Raw genomic sequence first — 27840 nt, 5'->3', positions numbered from 1 at the left:
TGTTTGCGTAAGACAATTGCTATTGGGCATTGAAGGAAAATAGGAAGACATAATTATCAGGCCTGTTTCACATTTTGTTCGGAATGGTTTCAGTTCCATTACTTTTTATTCCGATCGATTTAGTTTTAGGTTCTACAGATTCCGTGTACTTTGTATACATATATTTGTATTTATTAATTCTGTACGTCAGATTTTAATTTGACACCTTTTTTTATGTTAAAACGAAAGAGAAGGTTTCGGTACAGAAATTGATTAAAAATTTAGACAAATTATTACAAACAAATAGTAATACCACTTTGGAAACTGAAAGTGGTTTCATTCCGAAAGAAGTTTTCGTTTTACTCTTTCTGGAGAAGCGAAATACGGAATTAATTCCACTTTCCATAGGCATGGAATTCTGTGAAAAGCCTGTATATTTATGAAATTAAATTAACGTTATACAAAGGTAAATTGGTGCTTACCAATGTTTTTCCTTGCTTGATGGTAATTCAGTGCATTGTTGGTACTAGTATCAGAAGTTTGGGCCTGTATTTGTTGTGGATTCCATTGCCAAGTCGTAGCTCTTGTCCAGTATTAACCTGTCAAATATGAATTCTTACCATTGTCACTGTTGTCAAGACTGTGCTTCGTGCAATATTGGATCATAGATTTGGATTGACGAGACACTGATATATTTGCACCACATCGCCATGCCCAGTATTACGGCAGAACTGGGAACACTCCGTGACCTTACTGTTAAAGTGACAATAGATCGTCATCCAGTTCGAGTTTTGAACATAAGAAAAATGGTAGATAGAGTTCTGTTTGAATGTGGTCTCATGACGTAGTATATTACGCCGCTGCTATTATTGTTGACATTGAACGGGAAACTTCCTAATGGGACGAACACAAATATGTTAGGCAAATTCAATGAAGTAACTTTTTGTTACTTACCTTTTATCCACACGCTGGAGAATAGTAGACTGGGACTGGTGGTGTTATTCGCGGCAGTTAATCCTTCTCCACACAGCTTTCAGTATAGTAGTGCCACATGGGTTTCTCTGCAGGCGGAGTAGGGAACGTAGGTAATTATTTTCCGACTACTTAAAAGTCGAAATCATTTTGTTTTTATAGTACATCACTTGCCCACATACTTGTTTACATTATACACTGTTACACTGATTTGGAACATCATTCTTTTTATATGAAACTTATTTTTGAACAAGATAACTCTATTTTCCTTTATTACACTTTACTTAACAATAATCATATTTTCTTCACAATGGCGTCAGACAAAGATGTTTGGGATATTATTTTGCGCGGGTAAGGGTTACCATGTTTTATAATATCTATTATGGGATCTAAATGGCGTTGCCAAATAGGCAAGGAAATTGAGGTACGAAGTTGACAAAACTATATTGTTAATTGTCCAACATGCGAAGTTAACGAACCTGAACGGCAGTGTGATTAAATTCCCCTCCCATTTCATTTATATGGTAATGAAACGAAATGGTGGGGTTTGTCATGTCTCCCCTGAATGGGTTAAGGGTGCATTCTAATGTAATAAGAGGAAGAATGATTTCAACCGGTTATTATATTAGAATGCAACCTTGCAAAACAGCTGGAACCTTTACACAGCTGTTCAAGGGGGTGTCAAGGATGGTTAAGGGGTAGGAAAAGAGGAAAAAAAAAGATGGCGAGGAAAGAAAAGGCGGGAAAAAATGTGGAGAGTTGGAAAATGAAAAAAAAAGAAGAGGAGAAAGATTTTTTTTAGAGGAGATCGATTTGAGAAGTGAAGAAAAGTGGATGTGATGATGAAAAAATAAAATATAAAAAAATCGAGGAACATTAAAATTTTTTTTTTTTTTTGGAAAAACAAACAGAAAAAAAATAGAAACACGTTATTAGATTGAATTTAAACATTTAAAAGCAAACGAGCACATATTTAAAAGAAAAACACACAATTTACTAAAATATATATTTAAAATACAATTTTTGTTTAAACAAATAAAAATACATTATCTCACACTTATAAAAAAAACAAACATATCTAAAAACACATTTACACATTTAAAAGAAAACATACACTATTTATAAAAAAAAAACACCTATATAATTAAAATACAATGTTTACAACAATGAACTCTTTTACACGTTTAAAAATTAATCATTTAAAATAAAACCATACACACATATTTAAAATACAACATAATACCAACATATACAATAAAACCCGATTGTTTAAAAGAAACAAACACAAAATAACAACTCTAAAATCCACAAATATCACCCAGACCAAAAAGATAGCCCTGGAATCTAATCTGATGAAGGGGAAGTGTGGACAGATTCGGACAGAGTAAACTTTAACTTCGGACATAAACGGACGACAAACTTCTCCCGAACCAATTCGGTTCTAGGTTTCTTCTTATTTTCTGGTGGTGACTCCTCGGAGAAGATGGAGTAGAAAAACAAGGTAAGTGAGATAATTTAAGAACTGTAGGGTGTAGAATAGGGGCAAACCGAAAATAATGGGCCATCGGTTTGCCATGGAAGAGGGTGGGCAGGCCAGGCAGCACAAATTATTGCTGCAGCCAAGGAGGTATAGCATCGTAACATTTTGGGATTGCCTATCACGCAAGTTAGAGAGTGTTTTTCTTTTATTTGATTTTTTTTGAATTTTTAGTCAGTTACTTTTTTTTGCTCACCGACTTGGGATGGCTAGATGGTGAACTTTACGCCCGTCTACCGGCTCAGCCAGGCATTTCCATCATTAATACGCGTTGCCACCTGGTCATTCCCACAAAGGTCTATGACAAATTGTATAATTATTAAAAAATAAAAAAAAAAAATAAGAAAGAAAATGTTCGTTCGCATTTAGTGAGCCAGGCCCTTAATTAAACATAACCACATATTAGGACAAAACCTTTTTCATATTTCCAAATTGTATTCATAATTAATTATGGTTTTTATTCTTTATAAATAAATAATATTATAAATTATTAAACTTATCGGAATAAAAGTTACCCCCATTAACACCAAGTCTGGTTATGCGTTAACTAACCTACTGTCGGTTAAAAATAATTTTGTATGAAAACTGGCAGTATAACTATTAGTCTATAAGAAATTCCATACTCCCCTCATATTCGACAATATTCTCTGCCGAAATAATAGCAATATTTGAGGCAATCAAAAACATTGGAGATACAACAACAAAAATAATGATTTGCTCAGACTCATTATCTGCTATGCGATCTATTAGTAATTTACACAACACAAACTACTACTCCAAATATGTCAGAGACTTCCTAAAAACCCCAATGTAAAATTAATATGGATTCCTGGACACTGTGAAATTCAAGGAAACGAATTTGCTGATTCAGTGGCTAAACTATCCCATAAAATAATTATAAAATTTTTGAAAATATGCAACATATTTAAAGATATTTAATAATAAAATATATGTAATAATCTATATTTCTATTAATTTATCTTTCTTTATTAAACAATACTAGCTTAAGAGCATAGTAGTCATAGCTACATATAAGTTATCTTAAAATTTTATCTATAACTTTAAGATAACCAATAAATAAATAAAAAACTATTAGTTAACACATAACCAGACTTCGTGTTACTGGGGGTTAGTTGAAAAAAGACTTGTTAGTTACAGTGAGTGTCACTCAAAATCGTACAACATATTTTTTTTTAAATATTATGAAATTATACAGGCAATAATAGGTGATTATATAAAAAATTAAAAGTAATTTTATTAATTAGAACAAAAAATATGTATTTCAACAAAAAAGTTAACAGAACCTCAATTCGTTAAAAAAATATTGATGAAAATTAAAGAACATCACAAAATTCATATTTCACTTAAATTCGTACAATTATATTAAATTATAATTAAAACTTTAAAAATTAAAAAAAAATGTTAATATTAAATAATCCTAATACTTTGTAGGGTATCATTTGCCATTTTTTAGTGCCTTTACGATTTTAAATGAAGCGTTGATATTCTGGGCACTGACAGTCTTACCCAATTTTTTTATTTGTGGATAAGGGCAATTCAAATTATACCCAATTTTCTAATAGGTAATAGCACACACAATATAAAAAATAGCATTTTAAAATATTTCCAAAACATCAACTTTCTAAAACTAATGAATAAAATTTGACTACGATGGTGTACGATTTTAAGTGACATTCACTGTACATATAATTTGATAATTGTTCGTTCTTATGCACTAATCAATTTCTTTGAGTATATTTTCCTTAATAGTTTCTGGTGTTGAGACTCCTTTACTGACCAATACAATCTTATGGCGTGATCGTGATCCCTTGTCTAAGGAAACATCACTTTTCCTAAGATTTAGTACCTTTGAAAGGTACTTGACCAATTCCGCATTTGCTTCGCCCTCAGATGGTGGAGCGGCGATTTGTACTCCCACACCTTCAGTGGATATATCTGTTATACCATTATGTTTTGCTCCCGGCTTAGCTAAAATTCTTATAGTAATATTTCCGTTTTTGTCTATTTGAATGGGTTCATCATTGTTGCTCTGAGCAGCTGCACTTTGGGCTGGAGTAGATGGGGCGTTGGATTTTTTATTTTTACCTTTTGACATTGTATAAGTGGCGGTTTGGAAAAATCTGCGCATGTAAATGCATTCAAATATTATTTATAAATAATTTTAAGTTTTAATTAAATTGTTTGTTTTCTTCAGCTGCGTTATTTATAAAAATTTTGTTTTTTTTAATAATGAACATATGTTCTACAGAAGTTGCCACATCAAATACATATTTGGAATTAAAAAATAAATGCGATTTTTAATACTACACTGAAAAAAGTTTTTATTTTAAAAGTAGAAAAGTGATGAAATACAACCACGTTTGTTTTCTATGGTGGCTAGGTGAAATCATGGACCGATATTGATAAATTTCAATAACAATTAAACCTTATCAAAAAAATAATAATTTCCTAAAAATATTTTCAATTGACCATAAAATAAATCAAGAACGTAATGCAGAAATTGAAAGGCAGACAGACGAAGTTTGTGGGCGAGGGGTTGAAGAGTTAGTGTGTATTACACAGGTTTAGGTTAGTTCAAAAGTGAATTAGAAAAATGTCTGCCTTTTAATTTCTGCGTTGTAAAAGGGGACTAATAATAGCTGTGTTTTGTTGCTACCGTTGAATTTTGCACAATTTCTGTATAAAAATATAATTTTAAGCCAAAATTATTTATTTATTTGTATTTTCACTTTATAATACTTTTTGACTTTTTATATGTTTATAATTGAGCAATTTTAAAATATAAATGCAAATTCTCGTTTCAAGAATGTTTTTTTTCAGTGTAAATAAAACTCTTTTTTTTAAAAAAAACATGATGTTAAAATCTCTAAATAACCACACTGATGATTAGCGCCATTCACCAGCAACTACCAACAAGAACTGCATCACAAATTATTAAAAATATACAATTGTATAAATAAATAACAAATTATCTATTTTATATAAGTTTTATAACACAAATCACAATGTACAACGGCGAATGTATAGCAATTAAAGATATTAAACCCGGCCTAAAAAATATCAATGTTATATTTATTGTACTAGAAATAGGAACCGCTACAGTAACCAAGGAAAATCGTGAAGTTCGAAATTTTAAAGTTGGCGATCACACAGCCTGCATTAATGTTAGTATATGGGACGAACCTGGTAAGCTGATAGCACCGGGGGATATAATCAAATTAACCAAAGGCTATGCATCAATTTGGCGTCACTGTTTAACTTTGTACTCTGGCAAAAATGGTGAAGTCTATAAGGTGGGAGAATTTTGCATGACATTTAATGAGGCGGTCAATATGAGTGAACCGAAGAGACCAGACCAGCAGCAAGTTGGTGGTGTTACTGGTGCAATAACACAAGCCGGTGTTGGAGGAGGCATGGTCTTAAGTCCAGCCCAAATGCCGGCGGGTACAGTTGGAGGTGTAGCACCTAATGTTGTGGTCAGTGGACAAGCGCAACAGTTGCCGGCCGGTGTTGGTGGTAATGGCAATACAACACCCGGCGTTCAAAGATTACAGCCACAGGTCATGGGTGTAGCGGTTGTAACAGGTGGGGCTGGTGGCATTGGTACTGGTGGTGGTAATGTACAAGTAGCTCCAAAAACAGTAGCTGGAATGCAAGTTGGAATTATTGGTAATGGAACGTCCGCCAAGCCTAATACATTAGGTGTTACTGTTACGCCAGCTGCGAGTGTTACCACAACTCAGACCCAGGCGAAAACAAATAGAGGAGGTCGTACAAATATAACAAGAGCTAGCAATATAAAAGCCGAAAGAAGATGAAGTTTCACATAATTTTAATATTTTTAAGTAAAAATAACTTTAACATAAGTTTATACATTAGAAGAAAAGATACAAATACATCATCAAATTCAAAATTTAATAAAAAGGTTTAATTTTTTTTTATTTATTCAATTGTAATATATGTATGTAGCCATTTGGCCAATAACAAATTATATTACAAGTATTCTTATTATCTATAAGAACATCCATACATCCTAACGATTAATTCATTGTCCACTATATAGTTGAACGCAACAGTCAACTATGTGTTGTGGCAATTGTCCTTCGCCTAATAAACCATGAACTTGATGGGGCCGAACAAGTGTTACCAATGCTCCCAGCAAACATTCAGATGGATATATTTTTAGCTCTGTCGATTTATGATAGACTCCATCATTGACATATAGAACATCAATTCCACTTTTAATACCGTCGCGTAAAATTTTATTCTGCACAAATACCCCCATATCTTCAGTGATCATATCAGTTAATAAATTTGTAACGTCATTCGCTTAAAAAAAATTAATGTACATAATATACCTAATTAGGAGCTTATAGTTAAACATTTTGCATGAATATAACTCAAACGATACGTATTCATATGACGAATATTGGAAAAATCAGAAAAATTTTAATTGTCTTCAGTTCTATATGAATATAATTTGTAAAAAAAAGAGTTTCATACGTTTTTTGAAGTGGGTCTCAAAAATTATAATCGCAACTAAAGATCCTATTCCAATATTTTTCAAGGTTGGCTGCTGTTACCGCTACCCTAACGTTATCTAAATAATCCAAATTTGTGTTACCTTTTAATTGTTTCAAATCGGTAGCCAACATACTCTAACCTACATACATGCAAAGGTTCGAAATAATATTAATTCGAATTACAAAACAGGTTCTAAAGAATTAATTCATTATTAATTCCATTTCCGAAATGAAAATAAATAAACCATTACATTAATGAATTAATTTAATTTAGCACACATTTGCGGATTGAGTTACGCAGTAAACGTCCTGAGCACTATTAAATGTGAAAATTCGCAGTCAGAGTTGTATAAAGCTATTATGGGCATAATAATAAAAATAATTCCTCTAATCAAAACTATCTCATACATTTTTATACCCTACACCACCATAGTGGGGAGGGTATATTGGGTTAGTGCTGATGTTTGAAACATACCAAATATATTGTCCCAACACCCACCTTAAAGTATACCAATTTGCTCAGGATCACTTTCTGAGTCGATTTAGCGATGTACGTCTGTCCGTCCAAGCTTCTTTAATGCCTTTTCCGATCAAATACAATGTTGTTCTATTTCTTACCATTATATGATTTATGCTGTTTAAATGTCTTATGTAGAGAGGAATTTGTTGAATATAAGGATTTCAATAATATAAATTGGGATGCTCTCAAATCTCATATTTTGGATTTTGACTCGATTTCTTTCTTTAGATCAAATGATGTTGAGTTTCAGGGCTCTATTATCAATTCTTTAGTTAACTCTCTCTACTCATTTGTACCTACGATAAGAAGAAAAGTTACAGTTGATGATAATGTATGGTTGAAATGTAATTGTATTTTACTGGCAACTTCTCTCAGAGATTTAGCATACTCTTCGTTTCGCTTAAATAGGACTGCTTCCTCTTGGCGTGTGTACTGTAAATATCGGAATAAAGCTAAAACAGTAATTCGTAAAGAGAAAAGAAAATTCTATTGCAAATTATTTTCTGGTCTTGATTCGTCAGGAATGTGGAAAACTCTAAAGAAGTGTGGTATTTCTAATAATAATGGATTGGAGTGTGACTTTAATGTTGATGATATGAATGATTATTTTGCGAACATTGCCGTTACTACCGATAATAATATTATTGATTTCAGTACATATAATCAAGATGAACTATTTGATGCAATTTGTAAGATTAAATCAACATCTGTTGGTACTGATTCTATTCCTATTTGCTTCATAAAATCTATTTATCCTCATATTTCTGATATTCTTATCCATCACGTCAATACGATCTTGACCACATCAAAATTCCCTTCCATTTGGAAGACTGCGCGAGTCGTCCCAATTCCGAAATCAAGAACAATCCATTCACTTGATGATTTAAGACCTATATCAATTCTACCAGCTTTATCTAAAGCTGTAGAACACATATTAAAAGACCAGATACTGTTTTCTGTACGTGAATTTATTACTCCATCGCAATATGCTTTCCGTTTTGGTCATAACACTACCTCTCTTTTACTTGATATGACAGATGATATTAGGCAGAATTTTAACAATAACACTGTATCTACACTCTATAAATTATTCTAATATGATACGTAAATTGAGAGATATATTTAGGTTTTCCACTACTGCTTGTAAGCTAATTTTTTCGTACCTTACATGTAGATATCAGTTTGTTGAAGTTAATGGCAACTCTTCGAATTTACTTCCCCTTAGTTCTGGTGTTCCCCAGGGCTCAGTATTGGGTCCACTTCTGTTTATCTTATATATAAATGATTTACCAATCTGTATTGATTCAAATAGTTGCAAATCTTTTTTATATGCAGATGCTATTATGCTCTTATTCAGTGGCAGTAAAAATGATTTAAATAAACACTCTTCTGATATTAATGATACTCTTAATCGTTTTTTACTTTGGTCATCTGAGAACTCCTTGTCCATTAATTCATCAAAAACTAAGGCTCTAGCATTTGGAAGTAGTGGTGAAGATATAAATATTTCTATTGCTGGCTCCACTGTATTGTTTGTTGATCAGCTAAGATGTTTGGGGATTTATATTTTAATAATCGTTTAACATTTGCAAATCATATCGATAATGTATCTTGTAAGATTACATCGCACTTGATCAACAAGAGGGTATTAACTCAAACTTTTGAAAATTTCACTTTTTTCAAGAAATCAACTAACAACATCAATATCTATCTACTGTAAAAATTTCAACGTATTCCGATTACTCTTTCATCTCGAAAACAACATTTGAGACTATTTTCGTGATAACGTAGTGACTACTTTCATATCAACAAAAAGGTATTATTTTGAGTTAATACAAAAATTGAAATAGAAATGCATCGTATATTTTCATAAAAAATGTATTATTTTGAGTTGAGCCTTTATTCCAGTTAAAAATAATCATATTGTTTTATTTATATTTGGTTGTATTTTGAGTTGATACTGTTTTGTTGATAAAACTTGTTTTACTTTATGATTTTAATTCGAAATGTGACTCTTTTTATAATAAAGTTGTTCACATTTTTTCAGAAAAATGGTATTAACTCAAAAAACAGATTTTTTTTGCAATAATTGGAAAAATTTAAAAGAAAAACAATGTAATTATATTTTTAAATAGAATTTACATACTATGATGTATTCAGATTTTCAAATTCTCTTAAAATATAACCGCAAACAGTTTTTATCCTCTACTGAAAATTTTAAAATTTTGAGTTAATACCCTCTTGTTGATCAAGTGCGACATATACTTTGCGTAAGCTTTATTCTGCTAGTATTTATTTACCTTTTCAAATTAGATGGCGTTTGGCACATTCACTTTTAATGTCAATTATATAGACTTGAGATTGTATTGGGAACTTTTTCTTATATAATAACAAGATTAAATAGGATTGTCAATATGATTGTTAGATATATATTTAATCTTCGGAGGCGGGAACATATTTCTGATTATGTCAAACGTTTTCTTGGTTGCTCTTTTCTAAATTTCGTTCGGTATCGTAACTTATTATTTTTTTACAAAGTCATTAAATGTGGGTTACCTGCTTTACTTTGTTCTAAATTCTCTTTTATATATTCTATTAGGAACCCACAGATTTTGATACCAAGGATTCATTTGGTAATATTTGAACAATCATTTTTAGTTAGGATTGCTAGGTATTGGAATTATTTGCCTTTAGAACTTAGGGTCTTCTCCCATTCTAATAATGCTTTTCGGCTCAAATTGATGGCATTATTTTCCTAATAACCTTTTTGTCCATACCAAAATTTAAAATTTATATTTATTAGCTTATTAGCTTTTATATTCTTTTTATATATTTAATTCATATTTTAAAAAAACATATACAATAAATCTTTTTTACAATTACTAATAATTATCTTGTTAAATTGTGTGTTTAAAGTTTTACTAAACTCATGTTTTATTCATACCTAATCACTGCTGGGATCAGTTTCTTTCTTTTTTTCGTTAATTACCTTTTGGTTTGGGAACCAATAACTCAATGAAGCTCATTAAAAATAGTATTAATATATACTCAATATATTTAATTTTTACATACTTATATATTTTTATTTAGGATTACTGCTTTGTAATATATATATTTATTGGCCAATAATGGCTTTTTATATTACTATGAATGAAATAAAAATAAAAACTCAGCACAAATAATTTATATACACATCTGCTCAAAATAATAGATACACCAATATTTATTTTTTAAAAACGAAAAAAAATAATGGTATATTGTAAAATTATAAAAAAAATTCAGTCGATTTTTATTTATAGTTAAAAGGAGAGTAAAAAACAAAAACAAAATATTTCATAATTAATAATAAATATTATAAAGTAAATTAAATTTCTTAAATTTCGAAAAATTTGGTGCTCATAATAATAGATACATTTTTAAAAATTCTTATTAAACAAAAGCTAATAAATTTTATCTTAAAAAAATTAGTTTATTATTAAAGTAAAGCTAGTATCCAGTATATCCACCTTTGTTTTGTAAAACTTTCTCCACTCTTCTGGGCATACTGGATATCAAGTTCTGACACTTCTCCAATGGAATCTCGTACCATATTTTTTGCGTTTTCTCCCATAAATCGTCTTTATTTTTGAAAACTTCCTTCGAAAGCCTTATCTTTAATTCACTCCACAAGTTTTCTATTAGGTTTAAATCAGGGGATTGGCTGGGCCAGCTTAAAACAGGTACGTTATTCTCCAAGAAGCAGTTTTTAACTAATCTTGAACTATGTTTTGGGTCGTTGTCCTGCTGGAATGTCCATATTAATGGCATATTTTCCGATGCATATGGAAGCATTACGTTTTCCAATATGTCTCTATACCCACTAGCATTCATGGTATCTTCTATTCGGAATATCGGACCAACACCATTCCATGAAAAGCAACCCCAAACCATTATGTTTCCCCCGCCATGTTTTACCGTCTTTTTTGTAAATTTAACGTGGAATTCTTTTCCATTTGGTCGGCGTACATTTCTTTGGCAGTCGTTTCCAAACAAATTTATTTTTGTTTCGTCGCTCTATAAAATATTTCTCCATTTTTTTTCTTTCCTTCACACCCGGACCATTGTAAGTGCTCTTTAGCAAATTCTAATCTTGTCTTGATATTTTTTTGGCGCATTAGTGGCACTTTTCTGGCAATTCTTCCCGGCAATTTAGCTTGTAAAAGACGACGACGAACTGTTTGTGGACTGATTTCGTTACATAGCTCCGCAGAAATAGCTTTCGATGATATGAAAGGGTCTTTTTTAACCATAAGGACGATCCGCCTATCTGTTTCTGGACTGGTTTTCTTTGGTCTACCGCGAGTTTCTCTTTTTTGTTTTTTAGATAAAGCATTTTGGACAAAATGTAAAGATCTTCCTATGCTCTTTGCTATTTCCCGTAATGATTTTCCTTGATTTCTCATCGTTTGAACAATTTTTTTCTCATCTTCGGTACAATGATGATTTCGTCCCATTTTCTTCAAAAGAGTCATATTTTTTATAAAATTGTTGCTAAAATTTAAATTATATTACTGTTTCACGTAAATAGGAACAAAAAATTGCACAAAAAAAATATTGTATATAAACAAATTACAAATTACTGATGTGTATCTATTTTTATGAGCAAATAATTTTTTGTAATTCAAATAAATTCGTTTTTAAAAATCAACATGAAAGCAAATAGTTGCCAGATTTTTGACTGACATGACATTGCCAGATAGCTTGCGAGGAAATTTTCAATGTTACCGCCATTTAAATTTTTTCCAATTAGGTGTATCTATTATTTTGAGCAGATGTGTATATACAAAAGTGATGTCACTAAATTTTATAATGAGTGTAGATTTCTTAAAAATGTTGGAATTCAAAAAAAATTCAACACAAATAGGTTTCATATATGCAGAAGTCATGCCACCTAATTTTATTGAGATTGGTCGATAATTATATTGGTGTAGGGTATCATACGGTCGTGCTTGACCGACTATACTTTCTTACTTGTTTATAAATGAAAATGTGATATGCATGCAATAATTTATTAAAAACAAACATACCTTTTATCAAATATATAACAAATTCTCTATTCCAGGGAATCGCTATTAAATTAACATTTTTAACCTTATAATGATTTTCTTCAGCATTCAAGTTAATACTATGAGTTTCGTTTGGAGATAGGGCCTGAGCATACGAAGGTTTTATCTAGAAATAATTAAACAATTCAAAACTATGTAACTCTTATGAACATGATCTAAAAAACCTTGTATTTCTTTTGTTTAACTTCATTTAATATTTCCTGTGTTGCATACATGTTTCCCGAATAATCTTTGGGTAGAAGTTTTCTCTGCAATGCATTTTTATGACACAATAAAAGCGGTGCATTCTATAGAGAATTTAAATATTTGTTATTGTAATACTTTTAGCAGAAGAATAATACAAACCTGAAATTCTTCATAATGTAAGTAAGTTTTTCGGGCAGACAATAAAGTGGGTTGGGCGAAACAATTTAATAACATGTCACCTCTTTTTTAACAAGATATTAAATCAAAGATTAAATGTAAATATTTTTTAAAATTGTTCACGCGCGTGAACAAAACAACCCGAACATAATTTTAGCAAACCGTAACAGCTGTTTATCAATACAAACATTTTTTCTTGTGTGGTGAGAAATTCGTTGTTGTTGCATGTGTATCACGTGTAGATTTGTTATTGTAAAAGCGGTTTGTTAAAAATTCCATTCCATTCGTTTCTATATTTTAATCTGGTAAACCGAAAACATAACCTCAATAACAGTAAACAAACTCTTGAATAGCTATTTTAGATGCAAATATCAAACCTATTTAGGTGGAAAGAAAATTTATCAGAAACATATATTTTATTTGGAAACATAACTAAAAACATGTAAGAAAAACATAAAAGAATCTCCAAGTAAATTTTGTAGTTCAAACCAGTGTGCCATAACAGAATAGCCTAGTATATGCAATGTATGTTTGAAAATTGTAACTGAGGTAATTCCTCTATATATCCTGAACTAGATCTTGTGCGTCATATCGGATTGCAGGAATCCGTAGCTGATAACTGTAGTAATCGAATGACATAAAAAACTGGAATATAGGGGTACTATACATAACAAACTAAAATGTTTCATGAAAAATGTAGAAGAACACCACACTAGTAATTGCCCTGTAAAATCTTTTTCGGATTGCAGGAATCAGTAGCTGCAGCAATCGAATTACATATAAAAAAACTGGAATATAGGAGTAGAAGAACACCACACTAGTAATTGCCCTGTAAAATCTTTTTCGGATTGCAGGAATCAGTAGCTGCAGCAATCGAATTACATATAAAAAAACTGGAATATAGGAGTACCATATACCAAACTGAGTTGTTGTTTTCTAAAACCATAAAAACGTATCATCAATATAAATTTGTATGAAAAAATAAAAACTTAAATAAAAATATGTATCGTAAATGGCAGTTACCTACTTCGATAGCTATTATTAAGGGCTATTAATTCCAGTTTTAAAATTTCAGGCACCGCTCGATTTGTAGATTTTACATCGCAACAAGGAATTTACGCAATTTTGATAATTTTCAAAGTTTGTTGTGATGTAGCCAATATTCCCTTAATATTTCGAAAATAACAGTTGTTGTTTTGGATAACTATTATTAGGGGCTATTGATTCCAGTTAATTTTTTTTTTTAATTTTATAAAAAATTTTGAAATAATATTTATTTTTTGGTTGCTGTATGTAGACTTTTTTCCGATGAATTTTTAATGTTTTTGTTATTATGGTTTATATAATGTAAATTTTTTAATTTTTTATTTTATAAATAAAGTTATTTATTAGTGCCTTAAATACTGACATAAACATTTTTTTAATTTTCTTCACGAACTCTCTAAAACCCCTAAATCATAGGGTGTATGTAGACTTTTTTCCTTGACTGTATAGTGCTGTAAAATTTTTTAAATATACTCATGGAGTGGTTGACCCTAAAGCTTTAGATGCGTCTCCTGATCATGGAGTTGTATGATAAGTTAGTACGCAAAGATATAATTGCGTAACCACAAACTTCGTCTGTCTGCCTTTCAAGCAATTTCCCCGCTGTAAATGGTGACTATAGTACTCTGAAAAAAATAATGTATAAGCGAATGAATGCAATTGTGTATAGACACTGCAAAATAAATCTATACGAAATTTATTTATTTACTGAGAAGTTCCAAAATCACATTTCTTACGAATAATGTATAAACTAATCACCCGGCTCGTCCAATTGGGCTTTATTAAATATTCTCGCAAAAACCAATTCACCAGCATTGTTACGCATTACAGGTGAGGAGGCAGCACATAAAATTTGTTAAATATACTCATGGAGTGGTTGACCCTAAATCTTTAGATGCGTCTCCTGATCATGGAGTTGTATGATAAGTTCGTACGCAAAGATATAATTGCGTAACCACAAACTTTGTCTGTCTGCCTTTCAAGCAATTTCCCCTCTGTAAATGGTGAATATAGTATTCTGAAAAAAATAATGTATAAGCGAATGAATGCAATTGTGTATAGACACTGCAAAATAAATCTATACCCATTGTATTTATTTACTGAGAAGTTCCAAAATCACATTTCTTACGAATAATGTCTAAACTAATCACCCGGCTCGTCCAATTGGACTTTATTAAACATTCCCGCAAAACCCAATTCAAATGGTCCCACCAACAACTGAAATGTTTTCTCCACATAAGACTCGTCTAAACAAATCTCCCTTAACTTCTTTTTTACTTTAACAAACGATAACATCAACAGTTTTTAGCCCATAGATTCTCCCAGTCTGGGTGCATTTTCACATAGACCTTCCCTTTTAACCAACACCGCCTTAAATAGTTTGCCCTTGGACCATTCCGACATATGGAAACAAGCTAATTTTAGCCGTAGATCACATAATACAATTCATTCGCTTATGCAAAGAATGTATAAGCGAATGAATTCAATTGTGTATAGCCACTGCAATATAATCTATACCCAATTTATTTATTTACTGAGAAGTTCCAAAATCACATTTCTTACGAATAATGTGTAAACCCATGGTAGGCGTTCATATTGTTCAGGTTACGATGATTTTCATCAAACAACCCGAATGTGAACAAAAGAGCGTAATAGAGCGTAAAAATACACACATTTCATTCATTTGCTTGATGTTGTTGCGAATATTTTATTTTTTACCCAAATTAAATGCCTCTATTTGCCTACCAATGGTCTAAACGCAAAACCCAATTCAAATGGTCCCACCAACTGAAATGTTTATCCACATAAGACTCGTCTAAACAAACCTCCCTTGACTTCTTTTTAATTTTAACAAACGATAACATCAACAGTTTTCAGCCCATAGATTCTCCCACAAATAACTGAAATAAAAAAAATAAAATCGTCATTTTCGAGAAAGAAATCGTCAAATTGTTATTTTTGAAACCAAAAATCGTCAAAATAACGATAAATCGTCAAATCTGGCAGCTATGACTGTGTATAGGAGTTGCCGATCGTGGGAAAATCCAAAACATAAAAAATAAACTCCTTGCTGAAATTGTATACGTATTAAACAAGCTTATAGTAAAGTGTGCATAATATGTATATTTGTTAAAATGATAATTTTATCGGTTGATTAAATAATAATATAAGGCATCATAATAAAAATTATTATTTCATTAGGATCTAATTTTAAAACTGAAAGTTACTTATTTACATATATTAAAAAATGCAAGGAAATTAGTAAATACATATTATTTTTAAAAAATCATACTCATTTGACATATTGAGTATTTTTTAATAATATTGATATAAAGATAAATAGATAAGGTATACATGTTTTTATTAATTATATTATTCGTAATAAAACTTTATACTTTTTAATAACATTTGTTTTTGTAGTAATGCTTTGCAATACTATCGATTTGGTTTGGGCTTATTGTTCTCTTGAGCAAAAATTTACTAAAATTAATAATTCAGCTAAGATTTTTGAACACATTAATGTATTAAGATTACCAATTTTGCGTTAATATAATGAATTTAATGATTTAAATAAGGTTTGCTTAATGTGGTTGTTGTGGTTGTTGAAATATATTTTTTAAAAGCTAATTTATATAGATAATAAAGTCAAGAGTTTTTCATACTAAAAAAAATAATAATTTCTTATTAAACAACTTAATCTTACTGTTTTCATATTAAAAACAGAAAACGAAATTAATAGTTAAATGAAAAAAACTGGGTAGCAATGGTTCGCATACATATTACAAAAGGGTCATACTCAGAATTGTAGTATTTTTATTATTATATTCTTTACACGTTCGCAAATGCACTTTATACAACTATAAATTATGTTTTAAGTTTGTAGTTTGCTCGTGTTAAACTAAACTGACCGCTTTTTTTAGACATATGTACAAGTATGTAAGCATATGCTGAAAATGTATAAATTTTGAGCTGACTTTTTTTATAAGTAATGTGAAATATACACACTATGTAAAAACATTTTAATATACATATTTTTATTGCGTTTGTTCTGAATTATTTGTAGATGTTGTCGAAGACGACGTTGTCGAATTGGCATGTGTATCGATAGATGTACATGCTGGTGTATTCATCGGACAAACGTAGTCAGTCCATTTAATTTCGGTTGTACCACACTGAAGACCTTTCGTAGATTTTCTTCGTTTTAAAGAAAATTGAGTCTTCTTAGGTGGCCTTATTTTTGCAGTAATTGTTAATGGTTGGTAATCCAATTGTGCCTCGGCATCTCGTTTTGCATGTATAACATCTCGACCTAAAAGATCTTTAAAATGGGTAAACAAATGCCTGCGCAATAATGTCTTACTTGGCGGTATACTCAATAGGTCTGCCAACAAATCCGCATTAAATCGGGGTTCATACAACATTAAAGCGCCATGAACACCTGCTCCTCTTAGATTTGGCGCATACTCTGATAAATCGGCAACTCGCAACCATTCCATGACACGATGTGCTGTCCATAATGCTATAAATTCTAGACTGGTATCATGTTCCTCAACATTACTTGCATTTTCATTTAACTCCGAACTATTTCGTTTTGTTATTTTTGTTGATCGCCTAATTAAACAATCAGGATTCCATTCAGTTTCACGCATACATTGTATAGCTCTTCTAAGGGATGATATGTGAAGACATGAAGTAACGTGCAACTGTACCAAATCCTCCATTGTTAAATGATGCAACATTCGTCCATCAATTTTGGCTTGCAAAAATGAATCTTTATACTGTGGTAAGCCAATATCATCTAGCCATCGCATAACCCAACCGACGTCTAAGTGTGCAGCTTTCAAAGATAAAGGATCAGTTTCCTTGCATGTAAGTTCATCAATAGCAAGTTCAATTTTTTTACGATGTAGAGGAGATTTTAAGCATAATTCTTTTTCAATGTCCACAGGTGAGGCAGTAAAAAAACAAACAGAAGGTTTGTTCTTTAACCATTTTCTGTTTGAAGGTAAATATATATATTGAGTTTAAATTATCAGTCCTCAGAAATAGGAATTTAGTAAAATGAAATATTAGTTTAAAATTAATTTCTCAGAAGTGGTTAGTTAGTTAACGTTAAAAATTTAACGATTGTTTTTAGGACTTGCGACAATGCAATAATTTAAATTTGTTCATTACTTTATATGGGAATTAATATAAGTTGGTAATATTACTTATTTTTATATTTATAAAAGTGCTACAATATTAATTTAATTTTCAATGATAATTATTATGATATGCAACAATGAATTGACTAGAATTTCTACAGTGTTTTGAAAGGGCATTAATATGAGTTGGTAATATTATTAAAAATTTTTATTTTAATTTGTATTCATAAAATTTATCTGGACCTACCTGCAATCTTCTTCATAACATGCCAAACCTATTACGTTCAGCCAATTACCGATTTCTTGTTCTGACCATTCTGACCAATTTTTATTTGAATTTATCGAAAATTGCATTGATTGTGTACCCCATTCTATACGGCCACCAGCAGTTGCTCTTGCTCGATCACCGCGACGAAACTCAGGATCAGCTTGTTCGAGAGCAGGAAATTCTAAATTGCCACTATTACTACGTCTTAATTTACCAAAAATATTCCTTAAACTTTTAGCTGACCGCTCCTTCAAAGTTGGAGAAGGTGTTGAATTAGCATTTGAATTACTTGTGTAACTATTAAACATTAAGTCTGAAGTATCAATCTGAATAGAGTTGTCCTCAATAAGTATTTTTTCGTTCGAAGCAAAAGCAACATTACGTTGTTTACTAATGCTGCCATTTTTGTTTAACAATCTATTGTTATTATTGTGATTTGGATTTAAGGGCAATTTAGGTTTGTTTCCATTCTTATGACATTGTGATCGTGGTAGGCTGTGATACAAAGGATGTATTTGATGCCTCAAGGAAGTTGGAGGTGTCTTTGGAGATTGTCCACTCATGTTTGAGTAATTCAACTGAGTCAAGTTACCCATACTCCCAAAAGGAGCGTTAAATTGCTTTACTTGTTCTTTAGAAATATTTAAATTTTCCAAATTTTTTAATTCCAAATTTTCTTTTTCTAAGGCCGCCCTATGTAACTTCAACTCACTCAATGCAGACATGAGTTCAAGTTTTTGTGTCTCCAATTCCGAACGTGTGCATAATTGCCTTTGTAAAAGTTCGTCTTTAGCACTAAGTTGTTGGGATTTTTCAGACAATAAACGTTCCAGGTCTAAAATTTTATCTGCTTGTTCACATACTTTATCAGCTACCATTTGATATTGAAGAGATAGTGACTCTTTATCCCGTTGCAATCTACGCAATCGTTCGTCAGAATCTTGTCGAGGTATATGACACTCTAACCAATCACTTATAATGACAGCGGTAACTGGATCTGGAGCTGGGGCAGTTAAACCAACCTGTGAATATATGATAAATAATTAATAATTTTTAAATAACACAAAATTATACAGCACATTAACGTTGCTATGCATAAGGTAAATTTCTGTGCTAACTAACAAGCTGCAAACTCTCTTATTTGTAAAATTCCATAAGAGAAAGTTAACACTAACTACAAATATTTTTTTCTTCACAAATTATATTTTCGAAATTCTCAAAATCATACCTTCGGTTCATAAAAGTTAATCAAATTATAGGTATTAACAGTAAACTAAAACGAGCCAATAGTTTTTCGAACACACCTTTTAATTTTTTTTTATAAAATATTAGATATGCTAACCTGTTGCAATGCCAAAGCCAAAGTTTTAGCTGTTGATAACACATTTTCCGCTGATATAATACTTCGTTCATTTAAAACATTAGCACTTCCGTTTACAGTGTTAATTGATACGCTTGACAGGTTTTGAATTTGTTTTGTATGAGGAAGAGAAGACACTCCTGCACACTGCTTATTCAGGCTATTTACAGAAGCACTAGAAATAATACCATCCATTTGTTGTAGAGCAGCCTCTAACATTTTACTCGCCTCTGTTGCAGTTTTGACGTCCATTATAATACTAATCACTTGTAAAATAATATACAATCCCAGAAATTTTGCAGAAAAAAATGCAAATATTTTATTTATAGTTTGAACTCCCAAAAAAAAACTAAATTACAGCATACTGTTTTTTGGGAAGTGTAGGCGTCTTTTGTTTATTTCTTAAAAAATATTATGCAAACTATAGAAATTAAGAACTGATTTCATAATAAAAGAATTAAATGTAATAATTGTATAAAATAATTATGGAAAAATTGCAGAAAATTTAATTAAAAATTAGGAAAACTAAAAATAAAAACACGACGTGTAAAGTTATACGTTCACAAGTTAACAACAATGAAAACCTAGTAAGTTGGCAACGTATGAAACCATATTTAAAGAATAAGAACAATAACAAATTTTATTTTTTATATTCACCACATCAAAACAATCAGCTGTTTCCGGGTTGTTTTGTTCACTATTAACAAAATATTTATTTTGTATATAAATAAGTCAAACCACCATTATCAAATTATTCACACTATTTTAAGTTTCAATAGATATTTATTAAATTATTTATTTCGGTTTTTGACATTTGATAAGACAAATTTTTGTTCGTAGAACTGCCACCACCTAATGTGAATTCGCCTTTTCCAAAAACTGATGACATAAATTCATCAAAAACTAATGACACGAGCATATAAGGGAGTTGCCATATTATAGCTGACAGAAATTGTGTTTTATGCGTTTTTGGAACTGATTATTTATTATGTTCAGATTGGCGTATTTTTATACCCTTCGCCATAAGTTGCAAGGGTATATAACGTCCCCTCAATAAAACAATAGTGTATAAGCATATACACCATTATTTTTTATTGCATAACTGATTCTATATGTGGTAAAAATTTGGTGAAATTCTACTTCCACAAAGTGGGTCAAAAAAAACGATTGAAATATTACTTTTGTTCTAGATGTCTACTAACACAAAAATTTTGAACTCAATTATTTCGTCATTAATATAGACAATATGGATATCTAGTGATAGATATTTCAAAGTCCATTGCAACGATGTATATAAGGCTATATATATGTAGTAAGTACAATGGGTCAAAATCAGGAGAAAATATTTTGTAACCCGATTTTTTTTTATTTCATCAAAAAATTGTTTTTGTCTTAAATTCTTTTTCCAAAATAATTTTTTAAAAATTAAAAAAAATTTAAAAAAAATAATTTTTTAATAAAAATATACATGTATGTATATAAAAAAATATTTTCCATGGTATTTTTGACGTTTTAAGAATCTGTCTTTAATGAGAATGTTATTGAAAATCATAAATCGAATTTAAAATTAGAAAATCCGGAAAGACATCTACTTTTATTACCCTATGCTAAATATTATTGTAAGTATATTTAAAGTTAACCAACCTCCTAGAACCATAAAACTAAAAACTTATTTTATTTGTTTTCAAATTGTTTATTAAGTAAAAAAATTAATATACATATTTATATAGTATATATTTAATTATTATATATTTATGAATTTATATCATATTTATATCTTTATACAAAAGAAAAGTATAATAAATTTGAATTTGATTTAATATAAATTTTTATCTACTAGCACTTAGCACATAATGAACGGAAAAGGTAAATTATAAAAAAGGAGTTAGAAAAGCTATATGAACAAATCTTGAAATAACATTTAAGAAACAGTACAAATATATTTCTTTCCACAAACAAAGGAATGCTTTTAAAATATAGAAAACATACTACTAAAAACTAAAACATATTGCAACAAGATTTCATCAAAATAAACAACAGATATAATTTGTAATTTTATATACGTATGTATGTAGTTTAGTTAAAGGTCGGTCTATAACATTTTGTTTACAATAGTTTTGTTTTAGCAAAGATTAAAAACACTTAATATTTTTTGTCATTCCCTTTTTGGCTATAAATGATTGACTGTTTTTTTTTTGGGTTAACTTGTCTTAGTTTTTGTAGCATGGAATTTGTTGTTGTTGCTGTGAGCTTGGTGTGTGAGTGGTTAGAGTGTGTTGTTATTTTAGATGTTGTTGTTATTATATAAATTTAGCCGAAGAAAAATGCTTCCAATTTCAATAAATTTAAAAAATTTACGCTGCACGGATGGATTGTATAATTTGGAAAATTGCTGAGCCACAAACAACAAAAATGAAAAGTGCTAAGAGCCAGGGTCCAACAGGGTATTGTCCTTCTTTAGCTTTCTGTAAATAATAATAATAATAAAAGTTTATTAAGGTTGAAAAGTAATAATGATGAAAAATAATAAAATGAAAATTAATTTACATGCCCAATAAATATGGTTGTTTCTCTTACTCTGCGCGTGAATAATTGAATCTCAATTTGAGGTAAAAAATATTTTTGAAATCAGAATCGAGAATTGAGATTTTCAAAAGTTAAGAATTGTAATATTAAACTAAATTGTATTAACATTGAGGAAGTTATATTAAGTCTTAGATAGATATTAATGAATAGATATTATTCAGAAGAATTTACATAGAAAAAAATATGTCAACCAAATCAAACATTAACAAATTAATAAAAGACCAAGAGAGCTATATTCGTCTGTGCCCAATCATATATGTCCTTCAGCAGAGTATACTTTATGATAAAGATTGAAAAGAACTATTGGTGAAAATATATTTTTGAAAAACTACCTATTTTTTGGAGGAAAAAATTTGGATTAAAAAATATTTTCCCCAATTTTGACCCTTTTTCATTCCGAATTTCTTTAGCGTTATTTAAGTGTCGTTGGGAAGGTATTTGCTTATATCTCATTTGTGGGCCGATTTTGTCGAACCAGACCTGTAGTGGATATATTGATGAATCAATAATGGCTACATCTACACCGGAATGAAAAACCTATATACACCCTTACCCTTTGAACTATTATAAGTTTATACTTTGTTTCATTTTTCAATTACTTTCAATTCAAAAAGGTCTGGTATTAGGTCATATTGTATAGTTTATTTTACATTTAAATACGAAAATACTTCACCACATAGGTTTTTGAACTAATGGGTCGATTATGGATGGCAACCGAACTTCAGTTACGTTGTCAGTTGCCTAAATCATATAACAGCTGGCAACTGGCAGCTATGACTTCTGTTACCAAATTGGCAACCAGAATTTTGTGGTTGCCCTCTGACAACGCAACTGAAGTTCAGTCGCCATCCATATTTTACTCTAAGTTAGTACTTTAACAGGGCAGTTTCAGATCTATGTGTATTTATCTATGACTAAAACTTTAAGAAATGATATTTAAAAATAAAATATTCTCGTATCTACTATAGTATTGAACATACTGAAAAGTAAAAAAAAACACCTATGTATATTTTCTTTAATGCCACAGGTGCCTAGATAAATCGTATTACAGACAACGGATGTAGGGTATCATATTGTGCGACTTGACTGTATCTACATTTAATAGATTATACTAATTAATATGCGCAATAAATATTCTTGTTGCGATTCAAAGAATTGAAAAACTGACACGTTTTATTTTGACCACAAGATTCTAATCTCATCTTTTAAAAATATGTATCGACGAATAAGCTTTTTTAAATACGAAAACAATATTGAACATTAGCTTAAATATATGTAATTATTAATTTGTCGTCATAACGGAACTTTAAGAAATAGATAATGAAGAAAACAGAGAAAAACCAGAAATTGATAATACACAAAAGAAAACCAAAAATATAAAAAAAACCAAACAAAACACTCGATTTTTTATTGGTGTAAACATGTTGGCGTGGCACTTTCGCCATTAAAATGTACTTTAAATATCAAGTAAAATATTATATTTTAGGATCATAATAAGAAAAAATTGCATTTGAGATAAGCATGCATAATTATTATTTATGAACTTACCGAAGATTTTGGTACATTGCCACGCATTGTAATGTATTTGCTGGCTTTTTCATTAGCAACGCGCATTCTCTGTGGTGGGGCCATTTTTATTTCGTTGTTGTAGTTGGATTTTTTGTACAAAGGCTGCAAAAATATCCAAAAGAAAAATGTTGATTTTAGTATGAAAATTCCTTTTACTTTATGTTTTGCAATAAAATTTATTATTTAGTATATTGTATGGAAGTGTATTTTGTTACAAATAATGGAAATATAAATCTATATGTGTACACTTTTTTTAATATTCACTTTTAATTTACTATTTATTTATTTTTTATGAATACTTTAGCTATATAATTATTAAATGCTTGATTAAAATTTAATATTTTTTATTTTATGTTTAAAATTAATTTTCCAGAAATAAAAAAAACGTTCGCACCTTCTCTTCTTCGTAAATAAAATGACACGTAAAACCGAATACGACACGTATAAATACAAATGATAGAAATTTGACAGCTTCTTCTTCTTCATAGAGATGCTATTCACAGTTGTTTGATTATTTGGGGAAAACAAAATTGGAGACATAAATTCGTTTCTATAACTTTTAATAAATTATGAATTAAAATTTGTTTATATTGCTTTTTAATATTTTAATTTACAATCTCCTGTTGATATAAGGTATATTTATTTGCCTTTTAAAGTTCTCTTTAGACGATCAGATTTTGGGGACAGAAAATTATAAGTGTTTTATTACTGCTTTGAAATGATATGAGATTCTGATTCTATATATAGTTGATACAAAATTCGACATTTTCGAAATTTCGAATTTTTAAAATTTTTGAATAATTGGCTTTTCGACTTTAGCTGTTATAGAAAGTCGATTTTTTTACAATTTTTGTATGTAAAAAAATGGTTTCTAGATTTTTTGCTGAGAACAACTTTTTTTAATTTTTACAACAAAAATTAATAAAAAAAAAAATCAACTTTTATCGCATTATGTAATCGATTGTTCAACTTTTTTTCCGATCAAAAAGTCAATTGTTCGAACAATCGACTTATATTACCCTAACATTTTAGTTTTAGAATAAATATAAATCCGTAGGTGTCACATCAATATATTACTCTCTTCCTTTATTAAAGCTGAAAAAATACGGGGAGATTTCTCTGTATTCTGAAATTCAAATCCGAGTAACGTTTTGGATTTTAAAACAAGGTTGGCTACATTTACCTCTAAGCTACAGTTACCACTAAAATGCAGTTACCGAAATAACTGCTATTACCGTTAAATTTAATATATTGTAATGTTATCATCAAAAACACACAGAGCCCAATTATGAATAATTTCCCGGGAGTTTTTCCCTTTTCCTATTCAAATTCAATGTTAAAAATAAGAAAATATGAAAAAAACTCCCGGGGAGTTTTTATTCATAATTGGGCTGACAATTAAATTATCAGCATTAAAAGTTAAATCGGTATGAATCGTCTTTTAGATTTTGCTCAAATATACAGACCAATTATGAATAAAAACTCCCCGGGAATTTTTTTCCTTTTCTCATTTTTCCTATTCCAATTCAATGGGAAAAAAACTCCCGGGGAAATTTTTATTCATAATTGGGCTAAGTTTTGGACCTAAGTTCATAGATAAATACATATAGATCGGAAACTGTCCTGGCAAAGACCTATCTCAGTTCTTAAAAGCATAAGTGGTGAGAATGTATTAGTAAAAAACTATTTGAAAACAAAAGCAACACTCGTATGTATATCGATTTTGAGTATTTTTTGTTTTGAGTTCTATTCTAGTTTCCGCTCTATGTGTATTTCTCTATGCCTACCTGTATTTCTCAAAATAAAAATTGTTTAATATTAATTATATTTCGTTTGACGAGTTTTATTATAATTTATTAATTTCACATTTTATCTTTTCAAATATTATGTATGTGTGTTTTTGTTTTATATTATTATTTATTAATCCATGTTTCATAATAACTAAATGTAATGCAATGAATTATTTACTTAGCGCGGGCAGCCAAAGCAGACAAATCAGCAATACACTTGTTGAGAGTTTCCTTCTCCTGTTGGGCGGTGATGGAGCCCAAAACATTCTTGACAATCCAGTCAACCATGTGTTTTTGGCTGAGGCGACGATCAATGTGACGGCACTCAACTTGGTAGTCCAAACGACGTTTGACCTAAAATAATTAATCAAGAGTTTTTGTAAGAGAGAAAATAACAAACTGTAAAATTTTTAGGAATACATACTTCAGTGTAAACATTCATGGCACGTTCACGGAAAGCTGCCTCCAATTGGAGGGCAACATTTTCCTTCTTGGCATCCATGAGCATTAAAGCACCTTCAGCACGCCATTGTTCTTTCTTTTCAGCATCAATGCTTTCTTGAAGGGCCTTCAATTCATCCTCACGGCCTTGTTTCCACTCAGCCTCGATTCTGTCGATTTCCTTATCAGCCCAGTTGGCAGCAGCTGGACCCAGCTTCTTAACAGCAACGACAGCCATGATGGCCAAGGAAATGCCACTGTAGTATTCATGTTCCATGACGTAGATTTCCTTGGAACACAAGTAGGTTAGCAAACCAACACCGAAGGTGTATGGGCCAGTGACACCAGTTTTGTTGTAGAAGAATTGGAACCATTCTTCAGGAATGAAACCTAAACGCACCTTACCAGGGTGTTCTGGGCGGACGGGACGGTCACCACCGGCGGCAGCAGCAGAAGATGATGTTCTGGCAGCCAAAGCGCCCAATGGACGTTGAACTATAAATTATAAATACATTATATAAAAGTTAATAAAATCAATTTTTTAATAATTACAAGCACATTTTGTGCAAATTTTTCACAATGTTTCAAGATTTTTGACAGTTGCTGCGGCCGTTTACGAGCCGAAGTGATTACATAAACTATGAAAACTTTGCAAAGATAGTTGTCGTAACTAGCGACACTTGATTATAAGGTTAAAACACACTTGCAATGGAAATTGGTATATATGAGGTTCTAGATTTAAATGTATTATATTTTTTTAAATTAATTTACCAGAACGAATTGCGGCCCTTGAAATCATTTTCGTATGAAATTAATTTTTCTATTTAATCCACAAGGAAATTGACGGCTGTTCTCTCGTCCGAATTGCTCTGGTGAAAAATGACAACCATTCACAATAGTGAAATATATCTACATATAAATCACAATTATTACATTCCAATTGGAATTTGTGGAGACCTTGCACACATGACATTTTTAACCAGTAATGATGCCACACTTTAATTTGCAACAAATTAAAATACTTAATATACGAATTTTAAAATTGTTTAAACAAAAATGTATTAATTAATTTTGTAAAACAACTGCAAACGGTGAATCAGCACATGGCGTTATAGTTTATATGGCAACACTGGCTCGGCGCTCATTTATAGGGTTCTATAAGTCGATTGTTCGACTAATAGACTTTCGGTGAAAAGACGAAATGAACTTTTTGGTCGGAAAGATCAAATAAATATGGTTTCCCGAAAAACTCGAAAAGTGTTTAAAGTTTTATTTTGTTTATATTTTATTTGATTTTCAATATCAAAATAAAAAACTTTATTTAAATTTGAATTCTACAACAAACAGAGTTTAAATTTTTGGCTTTGAAAACCAAATATATTTTTAAAATTTTTATAAAAATCTGTAGGAATCTATTTTTTACTAACACACATTTAGAGTTAGGTACTAGTTGTCAAATAGTACACCTACATATAAATTCGTTAAAAAATAGGGAAGTTATTTTTTTTTATCCAAAAAGTCGAAAAGTCGACCTTTGTTTAAAATATAGAACCCTGTTCATTTCATACAAATGTCATTTCTATCGAAATCCTGGAAAAATAATCTCTTGTGATTGTG

General features: G+C 30.3%; 6 protein-coding genes across 6 annotated transcripts; 1 reads left to right on the top strand and 5 right to left on the bottom strand.

Annotated features, from left to right (window-relative positions):
• Positions 1 to 2903: 2903 nt before the first annotated feature.
• Positions 2904 to 4693, bottom strand: LOC135954133 (UPF0235 protein C15orf40 homolog). The gene has a single exon (XM_065504206.1). It carries the CDS (start codon positions 4635 to 4637, stop codon positions 4224 to 4226), a length of 414 nt encoding a protein of 137 aa, XP_065360278.1. The 5' UTR covers positions 4638 to 4693; the 3' UTR covers positions 2904 to 4223.
• Positions 4694 to 5409: 716 nt separating this feature from the next.
• Positions 5410 to 6433, top strand: LOC135953464 (SOSS complex subunit B homolog). The gene has a single exon (XM_065503374.1). The coding sequence runs from the start codon at positions 5515 to 5517 to the stop codon at positions 6325 to 6327; it is 813 nt and encodes a 270-aa protein (XP_065359446.1). The 5' UTR covers positions 5410 to 5514; the 3' UTR covers positions 6328 to 6433.
• LOC135953465 (uncharacterized) lies at positions 6416 to 13131 on the bottom strand. The gene is made up of 4 exons (XM_065503375.1): positions 13003 to 13131; positions 12822 to 12944; positions 12619 to 12763; positions 6416 to 6838 (listed from the first exon to the last, which is right to left on the bottom strand). The coding sequence occupies exons 1-4, from the start codon at positions 13075 to 13077 to the stop codon at positions 6555 to 6557; spliced, it is 627 nt and encodes a 208-aa protein (XP_065359447.1). The 5' UTR covers positions 13078 to 13131; the 3' UTR covers positions 6416 to 6554.
• Positions 13132 to 16168: 3037 nt separating this feature from the next.
• Liprin-beta lies at positions 16169 to 20399 on the bottom strand. The gene is made up of 3 exons (XM_065504731.1): positions 19820 to 20399; positions 18457 to 19499; positions 16169 to 18060 (listed from the first exon to the last, which is right to left on the bottom strand). Exons 1-3 carry the CDS (start codon positions 20087 to 20089, stop codon positions 17100 to 17102), a joined length of 2274 nt encoding a protein of 757 aa, XP_065360803.1. The 5' UTR covers positions 20090 to 20399; the 3' UTR covers positions 16169 to 17099.
• A 1107-nt stretch (positions 20400 to 21506) lies between these two features.
• LOC135954497 (stress-associated endoplasmic reticulum protein 2) lies at positions 21507 to 24410 on the bottom strand. Its single transcript, XM_065504677.1, has 3 exons — positions 24387 to 24410; positions 23972 to 24094; positions 21507 to 22302 (listed from the first exon to the last, which is right to left on the bottom strand). The coding sequence occupies exons 2-3, from the start codon at positions 24053 to 24055 to the stop codon at positions 22192 to 22194; spliced, it is 195 nt and encodes a 64-aa protein (XP_065360749.1). The 5' UTR covers positions 24056 to 24094; positions 24387 to 24410; the 3' UTR covers positions 21507 to 22191.
• Positions 24411 to 25800: 1390 nt separating this feature from the next.
• ATPsynB (ATP synthase subunit b, mitochondrial) lies at positions 25801 to 27153 on the bottom strand. The gene is made up of 3 exons (XM_065504593.1): positions 26995 to 27153; positions 26207 to 26718; positions 25801 to 26136 (listed from the first exon to the last, which is right to left on the bottom strand). The coding sequence occupies exons 1-3, from the start codon at positions 27020 to 27022 to the stop codon at positions 25957 to 25959; spliced, it is 720 nt and encodes a 239-aa protein (XP_065360665.1). The 5' UTR covers positions 27023 to 27153; the 3' UTR covers positions 25801 to 25956.
• Between the last annotated feature and the right edge of the window lie 687 nt (positions 27154 to 27840).

The sequence above is a fragment of the Calliphora vicina genome, chromosome 3 (assembly GCF_958450345.1).
Source record: "Calliphora vicina chromosome 3, idCalVici1.1, whole genome shotgun sequence".
In the NCBI taxonomy this organism is placed as follows: domain Eukaryota; kingdom Metazoa; phylum Arthropoda; class Insecta; order Diptera; family Calliphoridae; genus Calliphora; species Calliphora vicina.
Note: the sequence above shows the minus strand (reverse complement) of the source record. Positions and strands in the feature narration are given on the sequence as shown.